This window comes from Clarias gariepinus, chromosome 16 (genome assembly GCF_024256425.1).
Source record: "Clarias gariepinus isolate MV-2021 ecotype Netherlands chromosome 16, CGAR_prim_01v2, whole genome shotgun sequence".
NCBI lineage: Eukaryota > Metazoa > Chordata > Actinopteri > Siluriformes > Clariidae > Clarias > Clarias gariepinus.
In genome coordinates this window covers 25,117,968-25,145,080 of record NC_071115.1, presented here as the reverse complement: position 1 = coordinate 25,145,080, position 27,113 = coordinate 25,117,968, and the positions used below count along the sequence as shown (strand labels likewise).

At 37.4% G+C, this 27,113-nt stretch overlaps 2 protein-coding genes across 3 annotated transcripts; one reads left to right on the top strand and one right to left on the bottom strand.

Annotated features, from left to right (window-relative positions):
• The first annotated feature begins 6,241 nt into the window (after positions 1-6,241).
• ints10 (integrator complex subunit 10) lies at positions 6,242-21,852 on the top strand. Of its 2 annotated transcripts, none has more exons than XM_053514759.1 (17): positions 6,242-6,492; positions 8,485-8,552; positions 8,717-8,820; positions 8,912-9,051; positions 10,532-10,613; positions 10,728-10,868; positions 11,068-11,239; positions 11,313-11,482; positions 11,610-11,749; positions 11,835-11,988; positions 13,904-13,986; positions 14,635-14,787; positions 14,927-15,035; positions 16,372-16,451; positions 16,560-16,725; positions 17,115-17,208; positions 21,620-21,852. In XM_053514759.1, the coding sequence occupies exons 1-17, from the start codon at positions 6,364-6,366 to the stop codon at positions 21,774-21,776; spliced, it is 2,142 nt and encodes a 713-aa protein (XP_053370734.1). In that variant the 5' UTR covers positions 6,242-6,363; the 3' UTR covers positions 21,777-21,852. The 2 variants fall into 2 exon arrangements, with proteins under 2 accessions (XP_053370734.1, XP_053370735.1); XM_053514760.1 differs by lacking the exon at positions 21,620-21,852 and adding an exon at positions 20,948-21,407.
• A 760-nt stretch (positions 21,853-22,612) lies between these two features.
• Positions 22,613-26,700, bottom strand: tlr1 (toll-like receptor 1). The gene is made up of 2 exons (XM_053514756.1): positions 26,602-26,700; positions 22,613-25,418 (listed from the first exon to the last, which is right to left on the bottom strand). The coding sequence occupies exon 2, from the start codon at positions 25,401-25,403 to the stop codon at positions 22,977-22,979; it is 2,427 nt and encodes an 808-aa protein (XP_053370731.1). The 5' UTR covers positions 25,404-25,418; positions 26,602-26,700; the 3' UTR covers positions 22,613-22,976.
• Positions 26,701-27,113: the final 413 nt, after the last annotated feature.

Genomic DNA, 27,113 nt, shown 5'->3' with positions numbered 1-27,113 from the left:
TAATACAGTTAAGGCTAGAAGGAATACAGCTTGAGCTCTATTGGGCATGCGCACATCAATCTAACGTTTCTTCTCTCTTACTGTACAACAATAAAACTTTTTGTATTACAGAAAAATGATCCAATAGGTATAACAATTCATTATATTGTTAGTTTCGGTGTTATGCGCTAAAATGCCCCCCATACATAATCGCTATCAAATATTATAGTAGAACATAAATTCATGGGTTTATTATTATCAAATATTATAATAAACCCCAGTTACGTGACAGCCGTCAAGACCATGAATACAAATTTTTGTATAATGTTTATTTTGTGGCAAATTTATTTTTAAGGGCTTTGTCATGAATATACAAATAAGCATTTATATATAATAAAAATAAATATTGTTTATGATGAAAAATTAGAGTAAACTATTTTTATTATAAAATAAACAATCCAAAAGTATACATGTTGTACAGTATATGAAAAAAATATTTTTGTATATGAAAATATACCATGGCAGGGGGGCATTTTAGCGCATAACACCCCAGTCGGAGCTATATATCCCTTTTAGCCACGACCATGACTCAAACGCGCGAAGATGACGTCAGTAACCCGTGGCAACGCAGTAGAATGTTTAGAAAGGAATATTTCTAATATCGATATTTTACAGGAAAAGAATGGAATTTTAATATGAAGGATTATGTTGGCTGCATTACTTAAACGCATTAGAAAGAAAAACAATAGCGTTTAATATTAGCCTGTTATGATTCCGATAGAGGTCGTAACATAGCCTTTAAACAGGCAACTTGTGCAACCAATCATGAAGAGCTTTCGGCACGCCCCCTACCTTTCGACACGCCCATTACTCCGAGCTGCAGCTACCCCTGTCTCAAGAAAAGGGGAGAGAGCATCGTTGAGGCTCCGCCCCCTGGCCACCCGACATAGCCTGCCGTCTATGTTTTTTTTATTATTATTATTTATTTATTTTTTAAGTGCTTAGAGGCTGTTACCATCTCCGCGGAAGCAGAAAAGGATGTTTATCCTTGCCCATTCACAAGAAGCGCCAGGGCGCGCTTGAGAGCGGACTGAGGAATTTCCCGACCCGATGAAAACGCGAAAGAAAGGAGTTTTTAAATTCGTCTCTCACAGCTTTGCCGGATGCACGAGTTTAAGCCTCAGGAATGCGCGGCGGCTCGAAGCTTTTCAAGGAATGCGGGGCGCGCGCGTAGCACTTAATCGAAGCAGTAAAGTGTAGAGATCGCCCTCCGATATGGATTATACACACGGAGGGACATCTCGTTTAAAACTCTGCCATTATCGGTGAGTTAAACACTTATTTTGCTGATTAGACACAGACACGCTCACACAACTACATGAAGACAAGAATCTGAGGAATGTTTCCGGTTCACTCCTATTTATAACCTGCAGGTGCGTCTTATCAGATGACGTCAGCCGACTGAGGTTATATAAGCCAAAAATTTGCCGTGATTGATACACATATGCGTCACAACCCGCAACATGACAAGATGTTTCCCATAGCGTTTTCGCGCAGCATCGAGTGTAGCCTTTGAAAGGGAACATTAATGCACAGCATTACATTATGTAAGTGTCAAGTTTGCTATAATAATCTTTCTAAAATCTACACCACACAGGTCCAACCCATTGGTGCACAGAACCCAAGACGTCATCTATCTAAATCCTATACTAAGAGAAACACAAATTACATAAAGTGCAAGCAGTGATTAAAGTAGTTTTTCTTGCTGGTAATATGTAGCCAAAAGACAAGGAAAATGAGGTGGTTGACAGTCCTGTATTTGTTGTAGATCCAAGGGTAACTTTATTATCTCCAGGGGGGAATATTTCGTTAACTGTACATCTAGCTGAAACATCCAATACCAAACCAACACAGACAAATAAATATCCACACAATTTTACAATTACAATCTGTCATTAACCAAACTGATAACAGCATATAAACTTTTAAAACCTGTTTGTTCTGCATAATGGCAGAATATACTATATCTTCGCCCTGATAGTAGCATCCTAAAGTTACACCACAGCGGATGGCCGAATCGCTTTCATCACAGACCTTATACAGATCTAAAAGGATCATTTAAGAATGTACACCAGCCATTTTGGTACACGCCTTCACAATATCCTGCTATCGATTCTACTGTTTGACAGAAAGTGACCAATACACCAGCAGATAAAAGAAAATGTAAAAACAGATTCAATAAAACAAGAATATTTTTTTAAATTAAAAGTAGTACCAACATTAAAGCACTGGCACTTACAATAAAAATACTAACACTCAAGTGCTTTCTTACACACAGCATAACCACCGTATGCCTCCATGTATTCATTTTTTTTTGAGGGGGCACAATTCTGTGGCATTGCATCTAAAATTTAAATCGGGGAGGAGGGAGGGAGAATTTTTGTTTTTTTATCAGTTTAAATAAAGTCAGACGTACATATACTTTACACAAAGTTTATTGTATCTTTAAACAAACAAACAAAAAAATCTCCAGACAATTTCATTCTGAGCTTAAGAAGCTTCTGATAGCTCAGTTGATTCCATTTGAATTAATTGGTGGCACATCTGTAAATACATATAAAGGCACACCTCAAACACACAGCCTCTTTCTTTGACATCATGGGAAAATCAAGAGAAATCAACCAAGATATCAGGAAAAGAATTGTGGAGCTGTTGTGAAGACAACAGCCAGGAAGTTAAAGCTTGGGCGCAAATGGGTCTTCCAAATGGACAATGATTCTAAGGATACCTCCTACCTTTGTTGCCACTTTATAATTCTTTATAAAGTGGCAACAAAAACAACAAAGTCAAGGTATAGGAGTTGCCATCACTGCCACCCAGATAGCCTCCTTGAGCTAAGCTAAATGAAGGTGCTGGATGTACTTGGAGGTTCCTAGCAGAAGCCATGCAATAATTTGCTCTTTTGAGGTCATGTAGCATATGTGGACAGTACTGTATAATTAAGGTCACACATAAGCTCATTTATTAAAAATTTTACAGTGTGGGATTTGAATGTAAGACTTGAATCACTGTGATGTGTGTGTAAAATATTTCTCCATCATTGATGGTTTCACTCAAAACATCCTTGAAACGAACAAAAATAATTTCATCAAACATGTCTGGAAATAGAGTTTTAATATTTTAGACATCAACTTATCAGTAGATTCTTCACAATTTTGGATTGTGTATTTTCAAGCTTTTTTACTCATTTCAGCCATGTTCTATCTATTGGTCTCTCTCATTGGTCTCTATTTTCTGGCACTGAACATTACATATCTTCCATATTTATGTTTTGGGTCCTAGCTAATGTTTTGTTTTATAGCTAGCACACTTTTTATGGTTTTAATCACGGCACAGTAGCATAATTACCCGCCACCGGATCATTCATTGTATTTGCAAAATTCTTATACTACTCATATTAGACACAAGTCAAGTCTTTTTTTTATTTTTTATTCTTGCCTTAGTGCTACATCTATTTTGTCCTTCTGAGGGAGTAGCAGGATTATCAGATTCAACAGAGGAACCTGAAGAACCCAGAATAACTGGATCTATTTTTCTTCAGGCGTACTGGAATAAAAAGGGCCCTGTCAGGCAATTTATCATAGCCTCTTCCAATGACCTGCACTAAGTCAGGCTTTGATGTCCACCAATTGCTGATTTGTACTTACGGTCAAAGCCTGATCTTTTACCTTGGTCCTGGTGGGATTCAACTGTGGAGAAAGTATCAATAGGCAAGAAAATATACAAAATGTGAGAAAGAGAACAAGGGATGGGAAGGCAACTAAAAGGTTTGGGGAGCTTAACATTAAAACCATGTCACTTCTTGTGGCATCCGTGCAATAAGCCTTTTAAGTGCTATTGGGTCAACGATCACCTCGGTTCCAAGTTCCTCTGCCAGTAGCCACTGGCAGCAGGTCTCTAAACAGCATGGAGCTTCTCACCTGCCCAATGTGATTCGGGCCAGTTCCACATTGCTGTGGCATGTACAAAGGTTGGGGTAGGCCCCAATGTTTCTGTGGATTTTTTTAATTTACAAATCAAGATTTGGACTTAAACTTTTTGCATTTTACAGAACTCGCAAACAGAACTGCATGTACATCTTATCTTTAAAATACATGAAGAAGGAAAATGCACACAACAAACAATTGGGTTACATTAGTGAACAAAATCTCTCATAAACCCTATAGTTATTGTGTCTAGGTTGTTTTTTTTTCTTCTTTTTTATCTTTTTTCTTTCTCTCTTTAATTAATTTATTTAATTTATTATGTGTCTTAATTGTTTAATTTGTGTATTCATCCTTAACAGAGGCTGTCAAATTATATATTTTGTACAAAGATTCCAAACAATTGTTTGTTAGTTGATGTTTTATCTTTATATTGTTAATATTATTTATTATTAATATTATCATTATGATCATTTTGTTCTTCACCTAATTTTTAAACATTCAGAGATGATGGTAGTATATTGACAGTCTGGCCCCTGGAAACGATTTCTCAATGCACAATGCCGTGAATGCCTCGCCTTTTTCGGTCGTGGAGATGATGGGCTCTTCCACTTTTGAAGACTGTTGCTTTGTCTCAGGGTCATAAACATGCGCCCGAGTTTCATCAAAGATAATGATGCTCAACATGAAGGATGGGCTTTTCATGGCATGCTGACAGACTTCAACATGTTTCCTCTGCTCCTAGTTCAGCAACACGGCGCATGTTCAAATCACACATGAACATTGCCTGGACTGTACCCTATGACATACTGACAATGGCAGCAATGTTGTGGATTGTTCTCTGATGATTATCATGAGCAAGTTGCCAAAGGTTTTGACAACTTTGAGGGTTGAGGGTTGATGTGCATTTATTCAATGAGCACTGTGCTACGTCCGAACTGACTGTACTATTTTATGTTTAAAAAAATTTTTTTAAACTGTTTTATTTTTATTTTAAATTATGTTTTTATTAGTTTTAATTAGTCTTTTATTTTTATTTTTAATTAAATTTTAATTAGTTTAAAGTTTTGTTACAAAATGCATTTATTTTAATTTTAAATGAAATGTAAAAGTTTTTGTTAAAATGTCTTATTGCTATTATCTTTTATTTCATTTCATGTTTATTTTATTTTCTTCTATGTAAAGCACTTTGAATTACCATTGTGTATGAAATGTTCTATACAAATAAACTTGCCTTGCCTTGAGCTTGTTGAAGGTCTTCCTGATCAATTGTCATCTTCCAGTGATGATCTTCCATTCTTGAAGTGAGAATGCCACTTAAAACACATTGAACAACTAAATCGTGTCAAACGTCTCTGTGGCAGATTTGCCCAGTTTCACGCAAAATTTCATATTCGCTTTTTGTTCTAACTTGCTGTCCATGATGAAATAGCAGACGTGGTAACGCATGTGGTCAGTTTTGTGGACCTCTGTGGGTGTTTTCTCAAAACTTTTTAATACTATTATACACACAAGTGACAAGTCTCAATGATAAATGTAATAATAGCTTATTTGTAATTCCAAATTGTTTGTAAGTCCAACAAACACTGTCTAGGTACTAGATTACCAACACAATTGGCGATACACGGTATAAAACTAACATGTTCCATGATTTTGTCTTTGTTCTTTAGAATCATGAAGATTTTTTTTTTAATTCATGTTAAAAAAAAGGGGAAATGTCTGCCATCTTTTTCACCTCGCCCCATTCTCTCAATTATTCTCACTACGTCTCCATCGTTATTGGTTGGGCACTCCATAGCACTAACTGCATTTTTCGTTCCCTCTTCAATGATTTTTTTTTATCTCCCATTTTCGAAGTATATCTATAATCTGTTTAAAAATTCAAAACAGTGGCTTGTTAGTTGTGTTCATAATTTAAAAAGAAAGAAAGGGGAAAATGAAAAGTTAAGGACTCTTTTGTTCTTCACGTTTTCTTTTTGTTCAAGCTGCATGTTTATATTAATTGTGCTACTGGTTATACAAAATTTGTCCACTAGATGTCAGTATACGAGCCCTTAAACTTCATGAAATGAACCTGGTAGTGAATCTATTGGCTGGAAAGCCTCGTCGTGCAAATGAGGCTTCATCTCACTATCTCTAGTATGAAGCTGGTTCAAATCTGATTGTATAAATATTAAATAATGATTTAGCAGGGTAAATTCACTGTGTCAGTATGAAGACTTTTATTTTGCCACATGCTCGTGCCCCAGAAGTGAAACGATAATCGCGGTGTTGTACGCATGCGCAGTGTAGTCATTGTTGTTACGCCTAAAAGTCTTATGTTTTATTTGTGTGTTTTATGAATAGAGGAGCTCAGTCGTCCTGGTTTTCAACCCCAGCCCTGGAGCTGTAGCAGTAAAACATGTCGGCGCAGGGGGATTGTGAGTTCTTGGTGAAACGCGCGCGCGAGCTCGTGCCCGATGACCCGTGGGCTGCTAAAGCCTGGCTGATCACCGCGCGCACACTTTATCCCGCCGACTTTAACATACAGGTACAGTACAGAGTGACCACACACACACACACACACACACAGGGCAGGGGGTGTATTTAACATCATTTCATGATTGGGTCTGAGTGCATTTGTTACACCTCTTCCTCTTTCATCCATTCATGCATGTTAGTGTGTATGTGTCCCTGCACTATGTGAGGTCAGAAATTGATCCTGATAAATGATACACCACCATCAGCAGCAGCATGCACTTCGTATCCTTATGCAACCAGACACATATAATCATGCCAATCTTACTGCTGTATTCAGAATGATCCTCTAACTAATTATAGTCTGGTCATTGGGAGGAAACCACAGTACCCAGTAGAGCACTTGAAGAACATGCAAACTCCATGCATACAGACCCAAGGCAGGAATCGTACCTGGACTTGAAGGTGCAAGCTGACGGTGTTAACCACTACAAATCGTGCCATTGTTACTGCTGTATTCAGGATAATTCTCTAACTACAGTAAGTAGTTTAGTTAGACTAACTGATTAGTGATGGTCCCTGCATGGTTCTTTTCTGTCTCAATGATCACAAGAAGGACAACAATCTGATAAAACTTCAATTGATGGAAAAACAGATTCTGGAAAAAAGCATTAACGTTATATAACTCAATGTTATATAACTCAATATTATGCGCAGATATAATGTGAGCATGATAATGTGTGTGTGATCCTGCACTATGTGAGGTCAGAAAGTGATCAAACCACCACCATCATTATCATCATCATCATCATCATCCAAGACACATATAATCATGGCATTGATTTTTAATAGTGTAATGCCATAAAATGTGTTTCTGTTGCGCCATTCGGAAGCTTCTGCGCTCGGTACAGGACAGTTTATACCTGAGGCTGATCGGCTGATCACCGGTCATGGCCAATCAAAATGAAAACCAGCAAATTCTGGTCAATGGCCGATCACCTGGTTCATCTCTATTATAAATGTTAAAATATATATTTTTAAAAATTGATTTTGGACTCACACGAAATAATTTCGATTGGTAACTAAATCATTATTTCCCTCCCCATCTCTATAAAAGCAGTAATGTTTGTCATTTCTTTTTTATATATCACAGAGCTGGTGACTTATCATATCTGATTGGTGAGAAGCTCTGACGGTAGTACTGACTGTAATAATATATAATCATTTTTGCATTAAGAGTTTAAACTCGTAAAGCAGATACTCTACCTACCAAATGTATATTTTTAACAAAGTAATATAGATAATTTTTAATAGTAGTAATAATCCATTTTACATAGTAGTGAAGTTCTAAGGATAGAAGGAGTCTGTAGTGTCCGTGCTTTCTAAAGGTCTGTAGATTTTCCGCCGTGTGAAAATCTTCAGGATGTCCTGGTATCTTGGTCAAATGACGACAACCTGAAATGCGGAAAAAATGGTAAAAACTGAAATTAACTAAAAGGTGAAATTGTAAAAAACGTATTTATGTCTAGGAGCTGAAATTCTAAACTTCAGTTATTTTTAACTAAAATAGTAAAAATATATATTTTAAATTTTTTGAGAGTCAACACAATAAAGTCCTAAGCATTTAAAAGCTGAGTTTAAAAAATATATATATTTGGTTTTTACATTGGATACATAAATTTCCATACAAAAGAATCATTTTTTTCTTAACTTTGTATAAAATCTTATTCTTTATTATAATGTTATAATCTGATATTTATTTATTTATCCATTTGTTTCATTGATTTTACTACGTTTTAAATCCCTTACATTACATCTATAACTTTATATTATATTGGTTTGTATAAGTTGGTTGAATGTTCAATATGTATTTGCCATGAAATAGACTGTAAAGCTAATATTGCAATAAACCTAATATGAATATAAATAAATAAATGTCTAGTTGTCCAGAGTTCAGCTCAGCGTGGTGACTACAGTTTTACAAACCTGATGTTCCAAACTGTTCTGCTAAGATTTGGTGCAAAAAAAGTCATCAGCATTTCCTTGCTCTCTGTGTTTTTTACAGTATGAGATGTACATAATTGAGCGCAATGCAGAGCGGACATCTTCGGCTGGCAGACTGCTCTATGATATGTGAGTATATATAAAATACTTTGTTAGTGGTTTGTTAGTTCTAATGCTTCACACAATCGTATAGATGATAAAGGACAATTGTTTAGAGAAAAAGTGCATAATTGTTTGTGTGTTTCGTACAGAGACTCTGATGTTGATCACTGGGTTTGATTTGCCTTAAACAGATTTATTAAATTCCCGGAGCAGCCGGTGGTGTGGCGCGAGATCAGTTTGATCACAGCGGCACTGAGGAACGACAGCCAGGACAAGCATGCACAGTTCCTCAAAGGTGTGTATTTGTGTGGTTATGTGGTGGCCAGACTCTGCACAGATGCTGTTAAAGGCTAGAATTGTAACTGTGGGTATGTGTGTGTGTGTAGGAGTGTTTGAGACTCTACCAGGCCCTGTGCAGTGTCAGATGCTTCTCAAGGCTACAGAACAGTGTTTTAACACTCTGGAGAAAGCGGAGATGCACCTGCTGCTGCTGAAGAGATTTCCAGAGTCTGTGGTACAGCACGGGGTACGCAGGTGTTCACCACACACACACACACACACACACAAGTTTTAATTCAAACAATTAATCGATTCTGACTGAACTACCAGGAACTGCTTCTTTTTTACATGGAATACACTAATTTCTTAAGCAGGCCTCTGTCATATTTTGCTATGTTTATATCTTATTAAGCAACAAAACACATAATCAAACACTATGAGAATGAAAAGAAGAACTCAAAAATAATTTCTTCCATCAATCCTATTAGTTCAACTCTGAAAATGTCCAGAGTCACAATTATGGCTCTCAAAAAATTTTGAATTTACAATTTCAGCTCTTAAAAACTAAATCCAATTATCCAGAAATCCATAATATTTAAATGTTTAGTATTTTATCTTACAAAAAGATACAAATCTAAGAAGTTCAACTGTCAAAAATTTTAGTTGCGGAGTTTGTTTTTAAAACAATGATTATCATTTCCACTCTTAAAAGAACCTTTGAAAATTTTATCAAAAGAATCAGTTTTACAATTTATAATTTCAGCTTTTGCAAATTAATAAAAAATTTAAAACTTAGCCTTTAAATACTTAATTTTATAGTTTTAACTCCCAAGTTAAAATTATTAAACTTGAGACTTTCAGCACAATCCAGCTTTTACAATTTTACCTTTCAAATAATAAAAATTTTGCTATTTAACAACTCAAACGATTTAGTAAAAATAAAATATTAATAAAAAATTTAATTTTATAATTTCAGCTTTCGAAATAATTCCAGTATAATTTGTTGTAAATCATTTAAATCATCTAATTTTCATTTAAAAAAAACTTTTTTTAAAGGTTAGCACCTAAAAATTAAATCCTAATAATTTTCTCACCTGGAATTCGCGGGTTCGATCCCCTGGTGATGCTTTAACCACTCACAGTCGGAGGGCTCTAGAGAGAGCTGATTGGCTGAGCTCTCTCTGAGGGGCGCGATGAGAGGTATTTAGTGCTCCCACATTAATCATGGCTCTACAGCCAACCAGGGGCTAGCGCTGTCCTCCGAGTGTGTTACGCCGCTCCTAATGGTGCGTGACTGGGCAGTTCAAAAAACAGCGGTCAGTGACGTCACGTGGTTTGGAGGAAACACGTGATAGTCTTCGGCCTCTCTGATTGAGGTGTAGTAGCTTAATGTGGGAGCCCCCTAGTGACGGGGAGGAATTGGACACGACTAAAAATAGGGGGAAAATCTGGAAAAAAATCCAAAAAAAATAAAAATAAATAGATTATTTATTAATCTTAAGATTAATTGTTTAAAATAATTACAATGTAAAAAAAAATCTAATTTTACAATTCTAGCAATAAAAAGTAAATTCTTAAACTTTCTGCTTATTTTTTACATAGTTTTTAAACCTAAAAAATCGTTTCTGCTCTAAATAAAAATTCTAAAGGCATCTGTGAAACCAAGTCTTCATCTGTGTGTATTTAATAAGTGAAAACCTGGTCTTCTGATTGACTTCCCATGTCAGGTGAATTTAGGAGAGTCCCTGCTGGAGGCGGAGAACATGCAGGACCTGGACACACCAGTCAACTGCTACAGGAAACTGTTTGGTATGTCAGTCTTTTCATCTTCAAGAGTTGCTGCAGGAATTCTGGATTGTCAGTATTATTATGTGTATATTTCTGTTTAGTATAACTCATGACTAATTGATTTCTCTCTCTCAGTATGTGACGTCCTGCCGTTGATCATTAACAACATGGAGATGCGGCTTCCTGCCGGTCTGTTGCACAAGTACATGCACAAAGCGGCAGAGTTCTACATCGGCTACGTGACACGAGGCCCCTGCGCGGACGCCCAGTTAGCGGGTCGGCAACACTTACACGCTTAAAGAATAAAATACTGTGTCGTCTTTTTGATTGTTATGATAAGGTGTGGGAAAATGACATCATCGAAAGAGCGCTAACCAAGCAAACATTCATGGGAAGCAATAAACATATCTTTTTTTAGATTTTTTTTTTTTCTACCAGAAAACAAGCTCACATTGTTATTTTCATCTTTTTTTAGGTACCCAAGAAGGAGGAGGCCTTAAGTCTCCTGGAAAGGGGCGGGGCCAACGGGGTATGATTGACGGATTGTCAGAGAAGTCGTCGTTAGTGATGGAGCCTTGGGAGCGCCTGCTGGAGATTGTTGGGTCAGTGGGGTTGAGGTGCGAGTGGCAGGGAGAGAAGGGCACCAGGTAAGTGTGTCTAAGTGTGTCTAAGTGTGTGTAAGTGAGAGAGAGGGGTAGTATAAACTCTGCGTGTGTGCAGGACGTACTCAGAACTACTGCAGCGGGTTAAGGAATTGTGCCGCTATTTGCCCGGTCTGGAGGGCGAGACTTTCTCTCGCTGCTGCGCCCAAATCGTCACCTGCTCCACACTAGTGCTGTTCCGCAGTGCGCACTTCTACATCTCCACAGTGCAGCCCTCTCTCTTTCAGGGTGTGTGTCTATATCATTTAACTGTGTTGTTTAAATTACTTGTGTAATATTTTAGAGTTTAGGTCAACTTCTTATTGTTTGTGTGTGTGTGTGTGTGTGTGTGTGTGTGTGTGTGTGTGTGTGTCAGGTCATAACTCTCTGGGCTCGACTCCATGGGTTCTGGTGGAGGATCTTTCGACTGTGTTTAACGACATCGAGCCTGAGAGACCGAGCGGAAAACACGCGCACAAGAAACGCAAACTTGCAGATGGACGTGAGAAAACAATGGTGAGAGAGACTTTTAAATAAAACATAAATAACGTCAAATTGTTTTTTACGTCATGTTTTTGTGTACATGTCTTTGTCTCTTTAGAGCTCTGATGACGAGGACGCTCTGGGTAAGGGACGAGGAAGACACGTTCTGGTGAATAAGACTGAAATGCCGGCATGGGCCGAGACGTTAGAGCATTTCATAACGGCCAGAGAGAGCTGGGACCTCTTACACTCGCACGAGACTCTGGAATTAGGTACCGAGTGTGTGTGTGTGTGTGTCTGTGTGTGTGTCTGTGTGTGTGTCTGTGTGTGTGTCTGTGTGTGTGTGTGTGTGTGTTTTTAGCCATTTGGTTTTACCCAATCGGTTGTCCTAGAATCAGTGTTCACATTAGTGATGGGTCGTTTATGAACGATTCGTTCTTTTTGAACGAATATTTAACGTGACTCATAAAAACAAGTGATTCGTTAATTTTCTACTGGGCGCGGATGTGCAAAGCATCGCAAAACCTCTGTGGGTTATGTACAGGAAACAGAATTAAGCGATTCCTTCTCAATGACTCTTCTACTCCGAGTCGTTCGTTCTTTAGTCACGTGACTCCCAGAGACGCTATGCGGTGCGATAGATCCAAAAGAACGAACGACTCAGACTAGAAGATAGAAGAGGTGAGCTACTCATTCTATTTATTATAATATGTCCTTAGCTGCATTGTAATATTTTCATTACTGGAACTATAGGGAAAATTTGTGTATGTAGACATATTGGAGTCTTTTTTTATTGAAAATGCAACATTTTAGTTTATTTCTGATCATAGTTTATTTCTTAATGACTCAAAAAAAGAAAGAAACGAGTCACTAAAATCATTTAAACTTCCCATCACTAGTTTACATGAAATGGTTATACTGTACAAGTCAGACCATTTCAATGTACAGTAAAGTTACTCTTCAGCGCCCTCTAGTGGTGAATCCCTGTTTATTCCGGTCCAGGTAGTGCTGCTGCGATCCCAAGCTGTACTGTTTTATAGGATTAAGTTAAAGCTTATATGCATGTGTGTAAAGAAATGAAAGTGATAGAGATATGAACGGAACAAAATAAAAACTGGTTTTGCTCATCTCTGCCATGCTTTGCAAAATCAGTATGATGCGTATGGTATTTATGATACAATGTGAACAAGTGATATAATAAGTTCACTGATAGTTTGATTTCATTTCCTTCATTTATTCATTTTTTCCGACTCGCAGTTGAGAAGGTCAGTCCAGACTTCTCTGTCTATCCCCGATACAGATTACATGTTTCCAAGCCAGTTGTCAGATATAATCTTTGCACAAGTGACGGAAAAATTGAGCACGAGACTGTCTGACGAAATAGATCAGGTCAGAGCCGTTTCCATTATGTGATGATGAAACCACACCAGGAGTCGGAATGCTGATGAAGCTGTGGGTTGTGACGGGAAGAATAAGGGCGGTGGAAATGACATTTCCTGTCTGAGTCGCCGATCTTATTCTCTGCACGAGGGTGAGGAGCTTGACGATCCAGGAGAGTGGAAGACACACCTATGAGCGTGCAGCACATGTACGCTATATGGACGAAAGTATTCGGACGAACCTGCAATGACATTGTGTCCAAATGCAGTGCATACAGTAGACTTTAATATGGAGTCGGTCCCACAGATTTGGAAGCGTAGCATTGTCCAAGATGTCTTGGTATGCTGAGGCATTAAGATCGGCCTTCACTGTAGGTAGGGGGCCTGATTGAAACACCTGAATTCAATAATAATTAACAGGTTTGGCCGAATACTGTTGTCCATATAAAGTAAATTACGTTTGAATGATGGTCGGAAATGATTTACCATCTGGGATGGACAAATCATAAATGTATTGGCCATCAGGCAGGTTAAAGCTTGTTCAGTGTCGTGGTTTGGTTGCCTGGAAACCTACTTTCAGAAAAGCAGATTAACCTCAGACAGAGATACCGACCTGGTTATCAGTTATTAATTATACCTACCAAACTATTTCACCCACCAGACAGTTACAAATTAACTTTTCCTTGGTGCCTGGGCTTGTGATCTCTCTGCAACAAAAATACTTTGAGTGCAAGCGTATTATACAACATATAGTTAGTTCACGTATAGTTCACTCGTTCATATTAGTGTTTTTTTTTTTTTTCCACAGAGTTCAACAAGATCTGTGCCGCATGGAAGACTGAAACCTGGCTTTGGTTCCGGATCTTTCTTACCGATATGATTATATATCAGGTATAAGCTTAATAGCGAAGGGGTTCATTAATTTATGGATGTTATACAAGTGTTAAAGTCAAACCGGGACTTTTGATGAAATTTATTAAAATGCCGTATGTCTGTGAATGACGATCACGGCCGAGGCGGCTCGGAGGCCACAGCACTCGCTCCTGTAAACCATAAACGAGTAGAACGCCTGATCCTTAACTATTGACGGATAACTAATCACCAACTTGCAGAAGAGACGCGTCTGTCTGTGGAAACTGTACACACACACACAATCATACACCACATTGCATTCGCTACAGTCCTCATGTTGCTTAAAGTCGTTTCCACATGTTTGCGCCATTAAAGGAGTTCCTGGGAGGCCAGCGTTTCAGACATTTCAGAAGCAGGGAGTCCAATCATGGCTCTGATGCACTTAGATGACTGTCTATCTAAATGGTATCCAAGCACTAAGGAAACACGGGGATAAGTGTGTTAGTGTAGCAGGGGAGTATATAGAGAAATAAAGTACAGGAGTTTTCACTCTCGTAACTGTGTTCTGTTATTCTTCACAATCAAAAGTCCCGGTTTGACTTGAACACTCCTGGTAGTATAGAATAATAAAGTGTGTAATTATTTTGTATATAGTGCTACATGTGTGTGTGTGTGTGTGTGTTTCAGGGTCAGTACAGGAAAGCTCTGTCCAGTCTGTTACAGCTGTCATCTCTTCAGCCCCAGCAGATCCAGAACACACACACGTCAGCCTCCAGCCTAGAGACACACAGAGCTTTAATCCAGCAAGCATCTTGCCACTACGCTCTCGGGGAGCACCGGGTAAACACACACACATGCATCATGTTAGATCTGCAGTTTTCTAAATTGATTTGTGAATCTGTGTGTGTGTGTGTGTGTGTGTGTGTGTGTGTGTGTGTGTGTGTGTGTGTGTGTGTGGGTTGTGTGTTTTATTCCGCAGCTGGCATGTGAGAAACTTTTAGAGGTTGTAAGTGGTTTGGTGCCTCAGAATCAGGAGGCAACAAAGTCCGGCGAGGAGCAGAACCGAGGAAGGAACAAAGTTAAGAAAAGTATGTCCATCCGGGATGAGACCGTCCTACAGCTCAGTTCTGATCTGCATGTCTCACCTTAGACATTACATTGTTAATATTTACGCAAGGAAAAATAGTTCCACATATTCTGCGCTGTGCTGTTTGTTTAAATTGTGCGAATCATTTGTGTGTAGTTGCCTAAGACACACTTTTTCATCCATCCCGTATCATCCAGACACATTGTCTCTAAACACAACACATAAAAACAGTTCAGGGATAGGAAATGCCAAGTCTGAGATGTGAGCCAAGAATGCACTGCTGTCTTCACTTCTTCATCAGAAGTGAATTTTCATCCTCATAGGGCTGCTTTCAGGGGACCAAACGGGTGAAAGTGCGATGGATCAAGATCAGGACTAAAGGGAGGAGGCTTTTAAAGTTTCTGCAGAGTTCAGCGTGTGCAGACGTGTATCGCAACACACTTAGACCCCGCTATTCTCTGCATTTAATCTGGAGGTTTAGGCTCAATAAGCATCTCGATGTAACAAGCACTGTTCATTGTTGAACCTTTTAATGTTTCAATACTTTTCTTGGTCTGCGTTTTTCCCTTTTCATGCTGTTTACTCCCAGGCTCATCGTGATGAATCCATACCTCGTCACCAGTAATGATTCTCTTTAAGAAACCTTCACCTTCTTTAGAGTATCGGTGCAAACACTTTCTCCATACCACACACCAAGTATTCAATAAATAATGGCACGGGGTACGCCCTCAGACCACCAAAAAAAGCAGATCACTCCTCGCTGGTCTTCTTTCATCCATTTTCGCTCGCACCATGGTCACAAAAGAACTGATGTAACACAGTCACACCTGCACAGCTGAGACTGCGGAGACGGTCGCCTTGAATGGAAAGCGCTGATTACCCAGTCTGGCTGATACTGTAGAAGTTTTAATATAACTGGACTGTGCATAATTTTTTGACACACCTTGGTACAATTTAAAATAAAAACGAAATTTAGGTAATAAATGATTGATAGGATGACGAGCTTTAAAATAAACCCCTACTTGAAATCACTAAAATATCAGTAATATGCTGATGAATAAGATTTTATTAGTGATGTTTTATTATTTGTTACATTTTAGATTCAAAATGGTATTTGATCCAAGCACACATTATTCTTTTGCATTTTATGATTTTGTGTTGTGCGTCTACTCACTATGAGTACTTTACTGTAAAGATGGTCTATTAGTAGCTGCATATTTTCTTAACATGGTACTTTATTAATGTGTTCAGGTAGTAATTCCCTGCTATGGGTTTTGGACGTGAATTACAAATAACCGAATTGGATATGCTTTTTAAACTCTGCTTCCTATTTGTAGGCAACGACCTGAGGCTTATTCCCTGCACTAGCAAAGACATCCTGCCCTTCTGTCTGCAGCTGATGCTGGCCTGCTTCAAAGTAAATCCACATACAAACTTTTCCTCTTCATCCCACTTCTCTTTTAGATGAAAAATGAAATGGATGTAAGATTTAATCCTCTTGATTTGGATCATTGTGTGTTTTCAGTTGCGGGCGTTCACAGAGGGCAGCAGAGATGACCTGTCTCTGGGTCACGTGATCGTCCTGTTGCAGCACGATTGGCCGCAGGGAGAGACACTTTTCCTGAAGGCGGTGGACAAGATTTGTGACCAGGGGAGTTTTCAGTACGAGAACTTCTTCAACTACGTCACGAGTATCCTTTTCAATGATTTGTTATTAGTACATAGCTACAAACGGTAAAGTCACATAAGCAGATTAAATTCTCTTGATTTGATGCGCAAGAAAACATGGTCCTCATCAAGCCAATCCTTATTTCCTTTCTTACTAATGTTAACCAATCTAATCTCGGTAACTAGCTAGGCTAGTTAGCTGTCCGATACTAACGCGGATGGGTAAGAGTGTTGTCATGGTTACTGGTGTTTTTCCATTCAATTGATTCTTGAGCCAAGTATAACACAAAGGAAAAAGCAAAAAATTTCCTTTCTTTGTTACTTCAGAGGATCAGATACAGGACAAAAGGGTTATGATTATGTTACACATATCAAGATTTCAACTTATTTATCCCCTTGACTACCAACCCAGACATTGACATGTTGGAAGAGTTTGCATACCTCCGTACATCAGAAGGTGGGCGGGTCCAACTGGAGTTATTGCCCAATCAGGGGATGCTAATTAAGTAAGTTTCTTTCTACAAAAAAATAATGATGGCCCAATAATTCAATTTTATTAAATAAAATGAAAGAAAAAGAAATATTTTCTCCTTAAACGTTGTTTTGTTTTGGGTGACGCTCCTGAATTCTTGAATTGTTAGTTTCCTCCTAAATTACTGGCACCCTTAATGAAAATAGGCAAAAAAATATATATTTTTAAAAGAATAAATAACGCATATGAGCTCAACAACCTTGTGTTTAGTGTGGAAAGCTTCCCATGTTGATAAAGTTTCCATTTCACATTTTTAAACAAAATAATATATATTTTTAAATAAGTCCTTATGATTTGATTTAAAAAAAATAAAATTATATAAGGTAAGTTGTAAGGTAAGTCATTTCTCTTGTTGGTATCTATTGTTGCTTGTGTGCAATCCATTTTTGCCTGTTCTGCTGAAAGGGTGCCAATAGTTTTGGCTTTCAAAATTTTGAATTGTAAAACGCTTATTAGGAAGAATAACACTTTTACATTTGTCCTTTCCTTTACCTTTCCTTATCCTACCTTAACTAGCTGGCTTAGCTTTTAGTGACCCCTAATATGCACTGTTTCTGGCTGATTTTGCTTTGAATGACCTTTGACCTTACACATGGGGTGCATTCAAGACACAAAAAAAACATGTCAGAAAAACACCATTCTGTACGAAATATAATAAAAGACGGGAAGAAGAAATTTTATTAAGTTGTCATGTTAGAAGCGAAACTTACCCAAAAAACAAGGCAACCTCAAACTATTTCCTGTAATAAAAGCTTATTTAATAGATTTTTTTTAAGAAATATTGTTCTTGTTAGCAGACAAAAAGATGTTAATGTTGTTAGAACTTCTTTCTGAGATCCCACAACTGGTATTAATTATAACATTTCATCATTACCATACCGCATAAGATAAAAACCAAAAAGATTGATCTTAAAAGTATGTACTTGGTTTGATAATGGATTTATTTGTAACAAGTTAACTAGTTAGACACTGCCCAGGCGGGAAAAAAAAAAAAAGACTCACTAATATTTTGTTGGACCGCATTTTGCTTTGGTTATGGCATGCATTCACAGTTGCATCAGTTTTAATAAACTTATGCAAGGTCACAACATTTATTTCCGTCTACAGTTGCATTAATTTCTCATCAAGATCTTGTATTGATGACAATGAGAGAGTCAGAATGGGAGAGTCTTCTCCTGCAAATCCCAAAGTTTCTCAGTGGGATTGAAGTCTGGACCCTGTGGTGGCCAATCCATGTCGGAAAATGATGTCTCGTGCTCCCTGAACAAGTCTTTCAAATCGTGCTGAGCGTGATGAGTCATGGCATTTTCATCCTGGAATATTCCTGTGTCATCCATTCATGAAAAAAACTGGTCATTCGATACAATCAGTCAGCTGCCCTCGTTTTTTGAGCACATAACATTGTTGAACCTAGACCTGCAACCCCAGATGATAACACAGTCCACACTGGCTTGTACAGTGGGCACTAGGCACAATGGGTGCGTCACTTCATCTGCCTCTTCATAGCTCTGAAAAAGGTAAATCTGAACTCATCAGACCACATGACATTTTTTCCATGCTCCAAAGTACATAGTGTTTAGTTCCAATCCCTTGAGTTCTCTTTACATTGTGAGTGTGGAAATGCTTTTAGTTTCACTATTAAACATAGCCGTGAGTTCTTATCTTATAGCCGTGGGATTTTTTTTAAATATATATAAATATCAATATTTGTAATTTTATCAAAGGTTTAACTGAGCTTGGACCATGATCATTCAATGTTTTTTTTTTTTTTTTTTTTTCCCTCTCACCACATTTTCTCCTCAAAGATGACGGTTCATCGCTATACTTCCCGGTCATATATATATATATATATATATATATATATATATATATATATATAAAATATTTTTTATGAGTTTCTTACCCAATTTTATTAGATTTAGCCTAAGTTGTTTTCTTTGCTTGATAAAGGGATATAATTTGACCTTTCTGGAACAGAATGACAATCTTGCCACGACCACAGGATATGTTTTCTGACATGGTTTTAAATGAGAAGCTGCTCACTGCATCAGTTAGGTTTAAATAACTTGTTACAGCTGAATCATATTAATCACTGCAGTAATTATCTAATGGAAGGCTGTTAAGTATTGTAATGGAAAAAGCTTAATACTAATTGCCCTGAACTTCGTGTTCTACACATGAACTTTCATTTTGAAAAGGACTGTCTGTGTCCTAACTTGAACTTCTCATTTTTGAAAAAGACGGTTATTACCGAACCCCTAACTAAAACTTAACGAATATAAAATTACTTCTTATTTGCTATGATTTATAGACAGAAACAGAAACAGCAGCAAAAAGAAATTCCCAGACTTGGGGGTCGACCGAAACAAAAAATGTGTCTAGGTATGTGTCTGTTTGTGTGCTGGAGTGTGTATAAATACAAGTAGAGAGAAGTAGGAAGTACCTCTCTTACAGACGCTACAGTATGTGTACCAGAGACGTCCTGCGCAGCAATAAACCTTTTGTTTTTGCTCATCCCGATCCTCTCTTGACTTGTTTTAAGACTCTTTACAGAATTTGCATCATACTATTTGCTTAGTTCAATCCAGGTGGTGATTTTTTTTTTTTTTTTTTTTTGGAGGGCAGTGTAAAAAATACCGTTCCTAACATCCCACGCTTAAATATTAGCATTAGTGAGTTAGTTTGCGCTAATGCAAAAGTTGGAACTTGCAGTTACTGTACCTTATCCTTACTTTTTGATTGTTCAAGATATAAAAAACATTTATTGTTACCACACACATAGCCAGTTCATTTTCATTATATAAGTGTTGTACCCACTATCCCTACTACACTTAACAAGCTACTCCTTTGATGGCTGGTGATACTGGGAGCAGATATGATGACACAACCTCACATGCAGAACTTCGAGTTGGGAAACTCTCCTGTTTATTCCCCCTCGTCAAAAATCTTATTACAAGTCACAAGCTTTATTTGAACGCCGCAATAATACATTTAGCAGCTGTCAGAACCTTTTTGGAAACTTGTTTAAAAACCCCTTTAGCTAGGAGAATCTTAATTAGCTAGCTAGCAAACCATATTTAGCATGCTAATTTAGCAGATTATTAAGGAAGCCACATGCTCCTCATTTTATATTGTGGATTGTTGTTTTTTTCCTGTTTATCTTAATCCTTTAATACTATATTCTCTTAAATAGTATATGTTTATGTTAATTTTATTAAGATTATTAAATATAAATAGTTCCAAAAAAGCTCCATAGGTTAACAATTAGCTACTATGACACAGTATAACCCTAAGAATAAGGATTTAGTTGTTAGCTGGTTTAGTTGTTTAAAATAGCCTTGATGTAAATCTAGCTAGCAATTTTAATTTACTACCAAACTAAATAGCTTTTGCATACAGTTTAATAAAAAAGGTGGGGTTTGATTTTTTGCTAGCTTGCTATATGCTAGTGAGACAGCGAGTTACTGTGCTAATGTGGTAGTAATCCTGATTATTGAAGTGAAGTTTCTTTAGCACAAACCACAGTTATATTTGTCAGTTGTTTTGTAGATAATGGAAATGCACTTTTTATTTTTTGTGGATATTTTTTTTTCAATCCTTTGTTTAAAAGCACACACATTATATACATTAAGTGATAACTTGGCTTGTTTTTCATGGTCTTGAGTGCAGCCCTGTTTTTGGGGTGTTGATGAATTGGTGTTTGATGTCCATAGGAACCCCAGCCCCGCCCTGGGGGTGGAGTTAAATACCCTGCTGCTTCCTGGGGCTCAGAAGGCTGACAGGTACCCCTCCCTCATCATTAAACCTCGCCCATGCCTAAACTCCACCCCCAGCCTGCTCATACGCCGCAAAACTTCGCTGTATTTCTCCCTTTTCTTTTACTTTGTTGTTAAATCCACAGGGTTTTCATTTCATAAGTGTTTTGGTTTCTATCCATGGCATATGTTACAGTGTTGTCTCATTTTGTTGTTATCGTGATCGTTGTTGCTGCTGTTGTACATTTGGATGAAATCAAATGTGCTCTTTCAGTATCATTATTAGTGTGTTACTATGCAAAGATTCCCAACATCTGTATATTTTGTTGTTGTTTTTGTTGAGCCTGTCACAAGATATCTGTTCTATATGCATGTTTTAATAACTGAAGATCTCACGGAGGGGTGTGTGTGTGTGTGTGTGTGTGTGCATATGTGTGTGCGTGCCTTTGTGTGTGCGTGTGCATGGGTGGGGTTTTACATAGTGACACGAGTGGTTTCAAACCATGACTGAGGATGTGAATCACATGATCTTGGTCAAGTTGTAAACTTTATTTTCTAGTCCTTTGTAATGAAGGAAGTATGAAATTGTAAGCGCGCATGTTCGCTCATTCTCATTTTCTGCTTTCTCAGGCATCACACTGTGACCCGTGGCATTACCAAGGGTGTGAAAGAAGATTTCCGGCTGGCCATGGAGCGCCAGGTGTCTCGCTGCGGAGAAAATCTACTTGCCGTGCTACATCGATTCTGCCTTAATGAGAAAATCATCCTCATCCAGTCCTTACCCTAACTTCGACCACTTAAAGGAAAAACACTTCTTAAATAGCATTGTTATATTTAACATGATCTCCAACAGTGTCCGATAACTATCTTGGAATAAAATAAAAATTTTCACCTAGAGAGAGGAAAAAGAGCAGTGTTTTAGTCTTTTTAAAAACGTTTTTAAAACATTCAGCTCTCTTGAACTACACACTCTGCTTAAACAGCTTAGCTTCCAACAGCATTGAAAGAGGCAGCAGAACCTGTTGGAAGATCTTTCAATAATGTTGCACTCATCATCTCGTGGACTGATTGCCAACTAACCGAGCAGAGACTAACCTGAGCAGAGACTGCCGTAACCTAGCTCAACTAGATCATATAGCGCCATCAATATGACAAAATTGATTTCTTAAAAACCTAACATCAAAATCCAACCAGTATCATATATACATTTATATTTTTTTCTTTCAGTGAGGACTTTTCCTTCGCCTTAATTCTTACAGAACTTGCAGCGTTCATGCAAAAAAACTTATTTTTAAATTTTATATTTCCTATTGACTTTTTTAAACTTTGTGAATTGTCTAGGTTTAGAGATGCCTGTCTATTTTGGATAAGTACACAGACCTCAAAAAAAGTTTTTTTTTTTTTTTTTTATGGGTGCGAAACTGTATATTGCTAAATGGGTTGCACTGGTTGCATCCTTTCCTATGAAGAATGCCTCATTGTTCTTAATGTGTTAATGTCCAAGTAATAAAGTTGACAGGAAACTACATTGCTTGGTAATTTCTGTGGTTTGCTATCAAGTGGAGTTGTTACGTGATTTTGCAGCAAGTGAGATCATGCCAATGGGTAAAAAAAAACATATATGTATGATGCTTATGAAAATTGTTCCAATTCTTAAAATATATTACTTAAATAATCATGGACTTGAACATAATGTATAATACAACGGTTTTATTCCTTTTTTTTTCATTATTGTGTCTTTGTATTTGGTTGAATTAATATTCTTGCATACTTAATATGGTTGTATACTAAATTAATTTTGAATTAAAATCAAGACTTGGCCAAAAAAATAAATAAATAATGATAATAAACTGTCTTGAACTTAATGAATATTTACACTATTTACAGTGCTTATCTTACAACTATTTTAAATTCTGTTTGTTAGTAATTAGTTGTTGTGGTGCACTTTTTGATCTTCTATCTTTTTAAAATTGGTCAGTCAGTCCTCTCATTCCCATTCTCTTTCAACAGGATCAGGTAGGTCCGCCTGCAGCGCAGCACGCAGATTTGCCCAAAACATTCTCTGTTTGGCACTTTCCTGAGGCCACTCTAAGTAAGTTCGCCTGGCCATCATTGCCTTCAACTGGTAATACTTAGAAGGTATAAGATATGTAGGCAATGGCTCTAGTAGAATAAGGATGATGTTGTCCATACCTCGTGTTATCCACTGGTGGCTTGCAAAATACAGCTCGTAGTGACACCAGTCACTCTGTACAAAGTGGGAGGAGAGTACAAATACGCAGCATCTACTTTGTTCTATGCAGCAGAGGATATTGTCCAGGATTGGCTTTCCCGGGATGAAATCTCGCTCATGGTGGCACACTCTCAGTCGATTTTTGCTCGTAGAGTCCTCACCTTCAAGTTTGGGTAAGAGTTGCCCTATTACCCAGCTGGCATTTCTTTGGCTATAGGAAATGAAAGCATGGAAGCAAACTCCTTGAAGATTTTCTTCTTGTTGCTGGGAAGTTCGGGCACGGTGCTTCGCACGAGTCCATTTCCAAATCATGCCTATATACCAAGGTAGGTCGAGTTTTTGGCATAGAAAAACTACAGCAATGACCAAAGTCATAGCTGGGACCAAAATAGTTACTGCTAGAAGTACAGCATTGCAGGTGATCTCAGGCAGGCTGAAGTTTTTAAGCATTGCTTTCCTCAAGTATTCTGGGTAACTACATTGGTACCCCTCTGGCCAGTGAGCCACATTGATTCTTTTGTTCTGCAAAGAATTTGACCAACGCAGTGTACCATTGTCATCAATAAGGTGGGTGAATTCTTGCAAAGGGCATGTACAGATGTAGGGATTCATACTGATATCCACAACAGTTAGGTGTGGACAGGTTTTGAGAGCACCTGTAGATGGTACATGAAGGAAGTTTCCACGTAGCAGAAGTTTCTGCAGTTTCGGATACCCCAGGCAACCTGGAAGATCCAGTAGACGATTTGCTGTAAGATCTAGAGCTTTAAGAAAGTTCAGAGTGGAGATATTTGCAGGAATTGCACTGATGTGATTGTTCTTGAGATTGAGATTAACTAGAGTATGTGGCAAGCACTTAAACACAGTCTGGTAAAACTCATTGAAAGATAAATCCAAATGGGTGATTTTAGGAGGCCAAGTGCATATACCCTGAGTTTTCTCATAAGTCAGTAAATTCTGGCTAAAGTCCACATATTTTAAAGAGCTCATCAGTTGAACTCTTAAAGTTAGTGGCATCAACTGTCTAAGGTTATTTCCCTTCAATACCAGTGTCTCCAGACTGGTCAAATTGTTACATTCTCCTTGGGGACCTTTAAAGACTTCTTCAGTTAGGACACAGTCAGACAGATCAAGCATCTGTATTATGCTTGTTACATGTGGGCAGGTCATATGGACTATTGGTGACTGGGCAATGGTTAGATTTCTCGCAGGTATATTGATGACGAAGTCATATAGCTCCTGCTGATCAAAAAGGAACACAGTCACTGATGCCTGTCTAATACTGAAGGAATCTAAAGAGCAGTTTTGGTTCACAACATCACCACCCATCATATCATGAAAGGTAATATTAGACAGGCTAAATTGCCTTATGGATGACATGAAAGTATCTTTAGTAAGAGCTGTTATTATTTTCCAGGTACTCCAAACAGAAGATAAATGCAAATTAACTGTTTGAATGCGTACTCGGCGTGTCAAAAGGTTTTCAAGGAAGTTTTGTGGATTGTATAATCCCCTTAGTTCTACATCTTCAAAGGATATCAAACAGTCAATTATTATTGAAAGATCAAGTACGCTGTTGGGTATTTGGACAACTATTTTGTCTGCCTTTGTACCTGTGAGACTTCCATTTTCGTACCCCTTTAGATTTTCAGCATTAATGTAGAGAGTTTGAAGATGAAGATCAGAGATGTTAGCAAAGTTGTTGTTCTGAATTAAACTCGCACTTAAACCAAGCCACTTAAGTTTCGTGAGTTTGAGAAACTCACCCCCAAGCGCCATAACTGCAAACGAGTTGGATGACAAGTCCAAGTATTGTAGGTTTTTAGCTTGCAGTAGGTATTGTTGGTGGGGCAGCTTTTTCAGGTTGTTGTGGGATAGATCCAATGTTGCCAAAAGAGGAGTGGGAAAAAATGTATCTGGGTGTATATCTTGAAGAATGTTCCAGGAGAGATTGAGAAAATCGAGCCTAGGGGTTCTCTGGAAGTCATGTTTATTTATGGTCAAAATTCGATTCTGAGACAGATCCAGGCATTGGGTAGATGGTGGCAGATCAGGAGGAACAGCAGAAAGGTTTCTTGAAGAGTAGTCAAGAATAAATGTTTTCATGTCTAGCAAAAATGAGCATGGCAAAGACAGCAGGAGTACCATCACCGACAACCAGGGGAGCCCTTGAGGCTTCATTAGTCCAATTGTTATCTGTTAAAACAATAAACAACAATAAAAATTGAATTGGTAATGTTTTTGAAGTTACAGTAGTTATTGCTTCTTAATGTGCATAGGTGCCTGTTAGGATTTGTTTTTTTTTTCTTTTTTTATTCCAAGCTAGCATCTTTTAATTCATCTATTATTAACTTTTTTTTTACATTCTCAGCTTTATTTCTACATTATATTCTGATATTAACATTTAATTTAGCTCTAAAAGAAAGAAGTAAAGGAAGAAAGAAGCGTTCCATCCAATCTAACTGAGCTTGAGCTATTTTGCAAAGAAGAATGGGCAAAGATTTCACTCTCTAGATGTGCCAAGCTGGTCGAGACATTCCCTTCAAGAGACTTACAGCTGTAATTGCAGCAAAAAAGTGGTTCTACAAAGTATTGACTCAGGGGAACTAAATACAAATGCATGCCACACTTTCAGATATTTACAGTATTTGTAAAAAAAAAAAAAAAAAAATTCAAACCATTTGTCATTTTCCTTCCACTTTATATTTATGTGCCTCTTTTTAAATAAAATACATATAAAACACATAAAATCCTAATAAAATACCTTATACATTTACATTTGACAAAATGGAAAAAAGTTTACTATATATAATATACCCTATACATATATACAGTATATATAAGTAATATGACAGTAAAACCATATTTAAAACATGTTAAAATCTTCTGGTTGGCTTAAAATGGAGGTTCATATTCCTTTACTGATCGTTCCAAGATCTTATTTTTGATAAATCCTTAATTTTCAAATAAATAAATAAATAAATGAATAAAACTATAATTATGCAATTAAAAATGTATTTATGATATTTTCCCTGGCAATTGCAACTATTTTAAAAGAAACCCCATAGTGAAGCTAATAACAGTTAACTTATTACAAATGACTACCTGACAGTTCTGGTTTCAGTACTGCTTTTCTGTTCCTTAGGGGACAGAGCTTCCTTTATGCAAAAAAACAGGAGTTAAACTTTATGGTCTTAGAATAATAATGTCATATATTGTTTGTCAGCTTTACACAGATCTTAACTACACATATGGTTAAGTATAATATTATATTAAAGATTGAGTTCACGGTGTCCTAATCTTTCAGCGAATTTATCAGGTTTGTCAAATTTGTCATTTGAATTAATTAAAGCATCAGTTTAAATAACAGGTTGCTTACCGGGAAGAATCCAGAGTTATCTGTTTGGCTGAATGGATGATGGTGACTAAGAGTGTGGTTGTTTTAGCAATGCATTATGAGCTCAATAATGAAGTGTTACTTCTGCTTTCTTTTAAAATGGTACTTCCTGCCACATACCCCACAAAAGAGGAGTTTGCATGAAAGATGAAAGCAGAGCTGAGATTTGAATTATGTGTGTGTTTAAATAGATAGATAGATAGATAGATAGATAGATAGATAGATAGATAGATAGATAGATAGATAGATAGATAGATAGATCGGTTCCAGTTACAGTAAGTAAAAAGCTTTCAGACACTTGTTTACACTTTTGACTTTGTTTTTATAAATATCAACAGAGAAGGTTTATTGAGGTACAGTAGCTAAGCAGAAGTCACTTGAAAAGAATTGCAGGATGACCTAAAAGCAGCAGGAACATCAATTACACAAAGAATGGCAATCGACCACGCCTGACTGCAAAACCACTTTAATAAACACAGAGAGGCATGACAAAT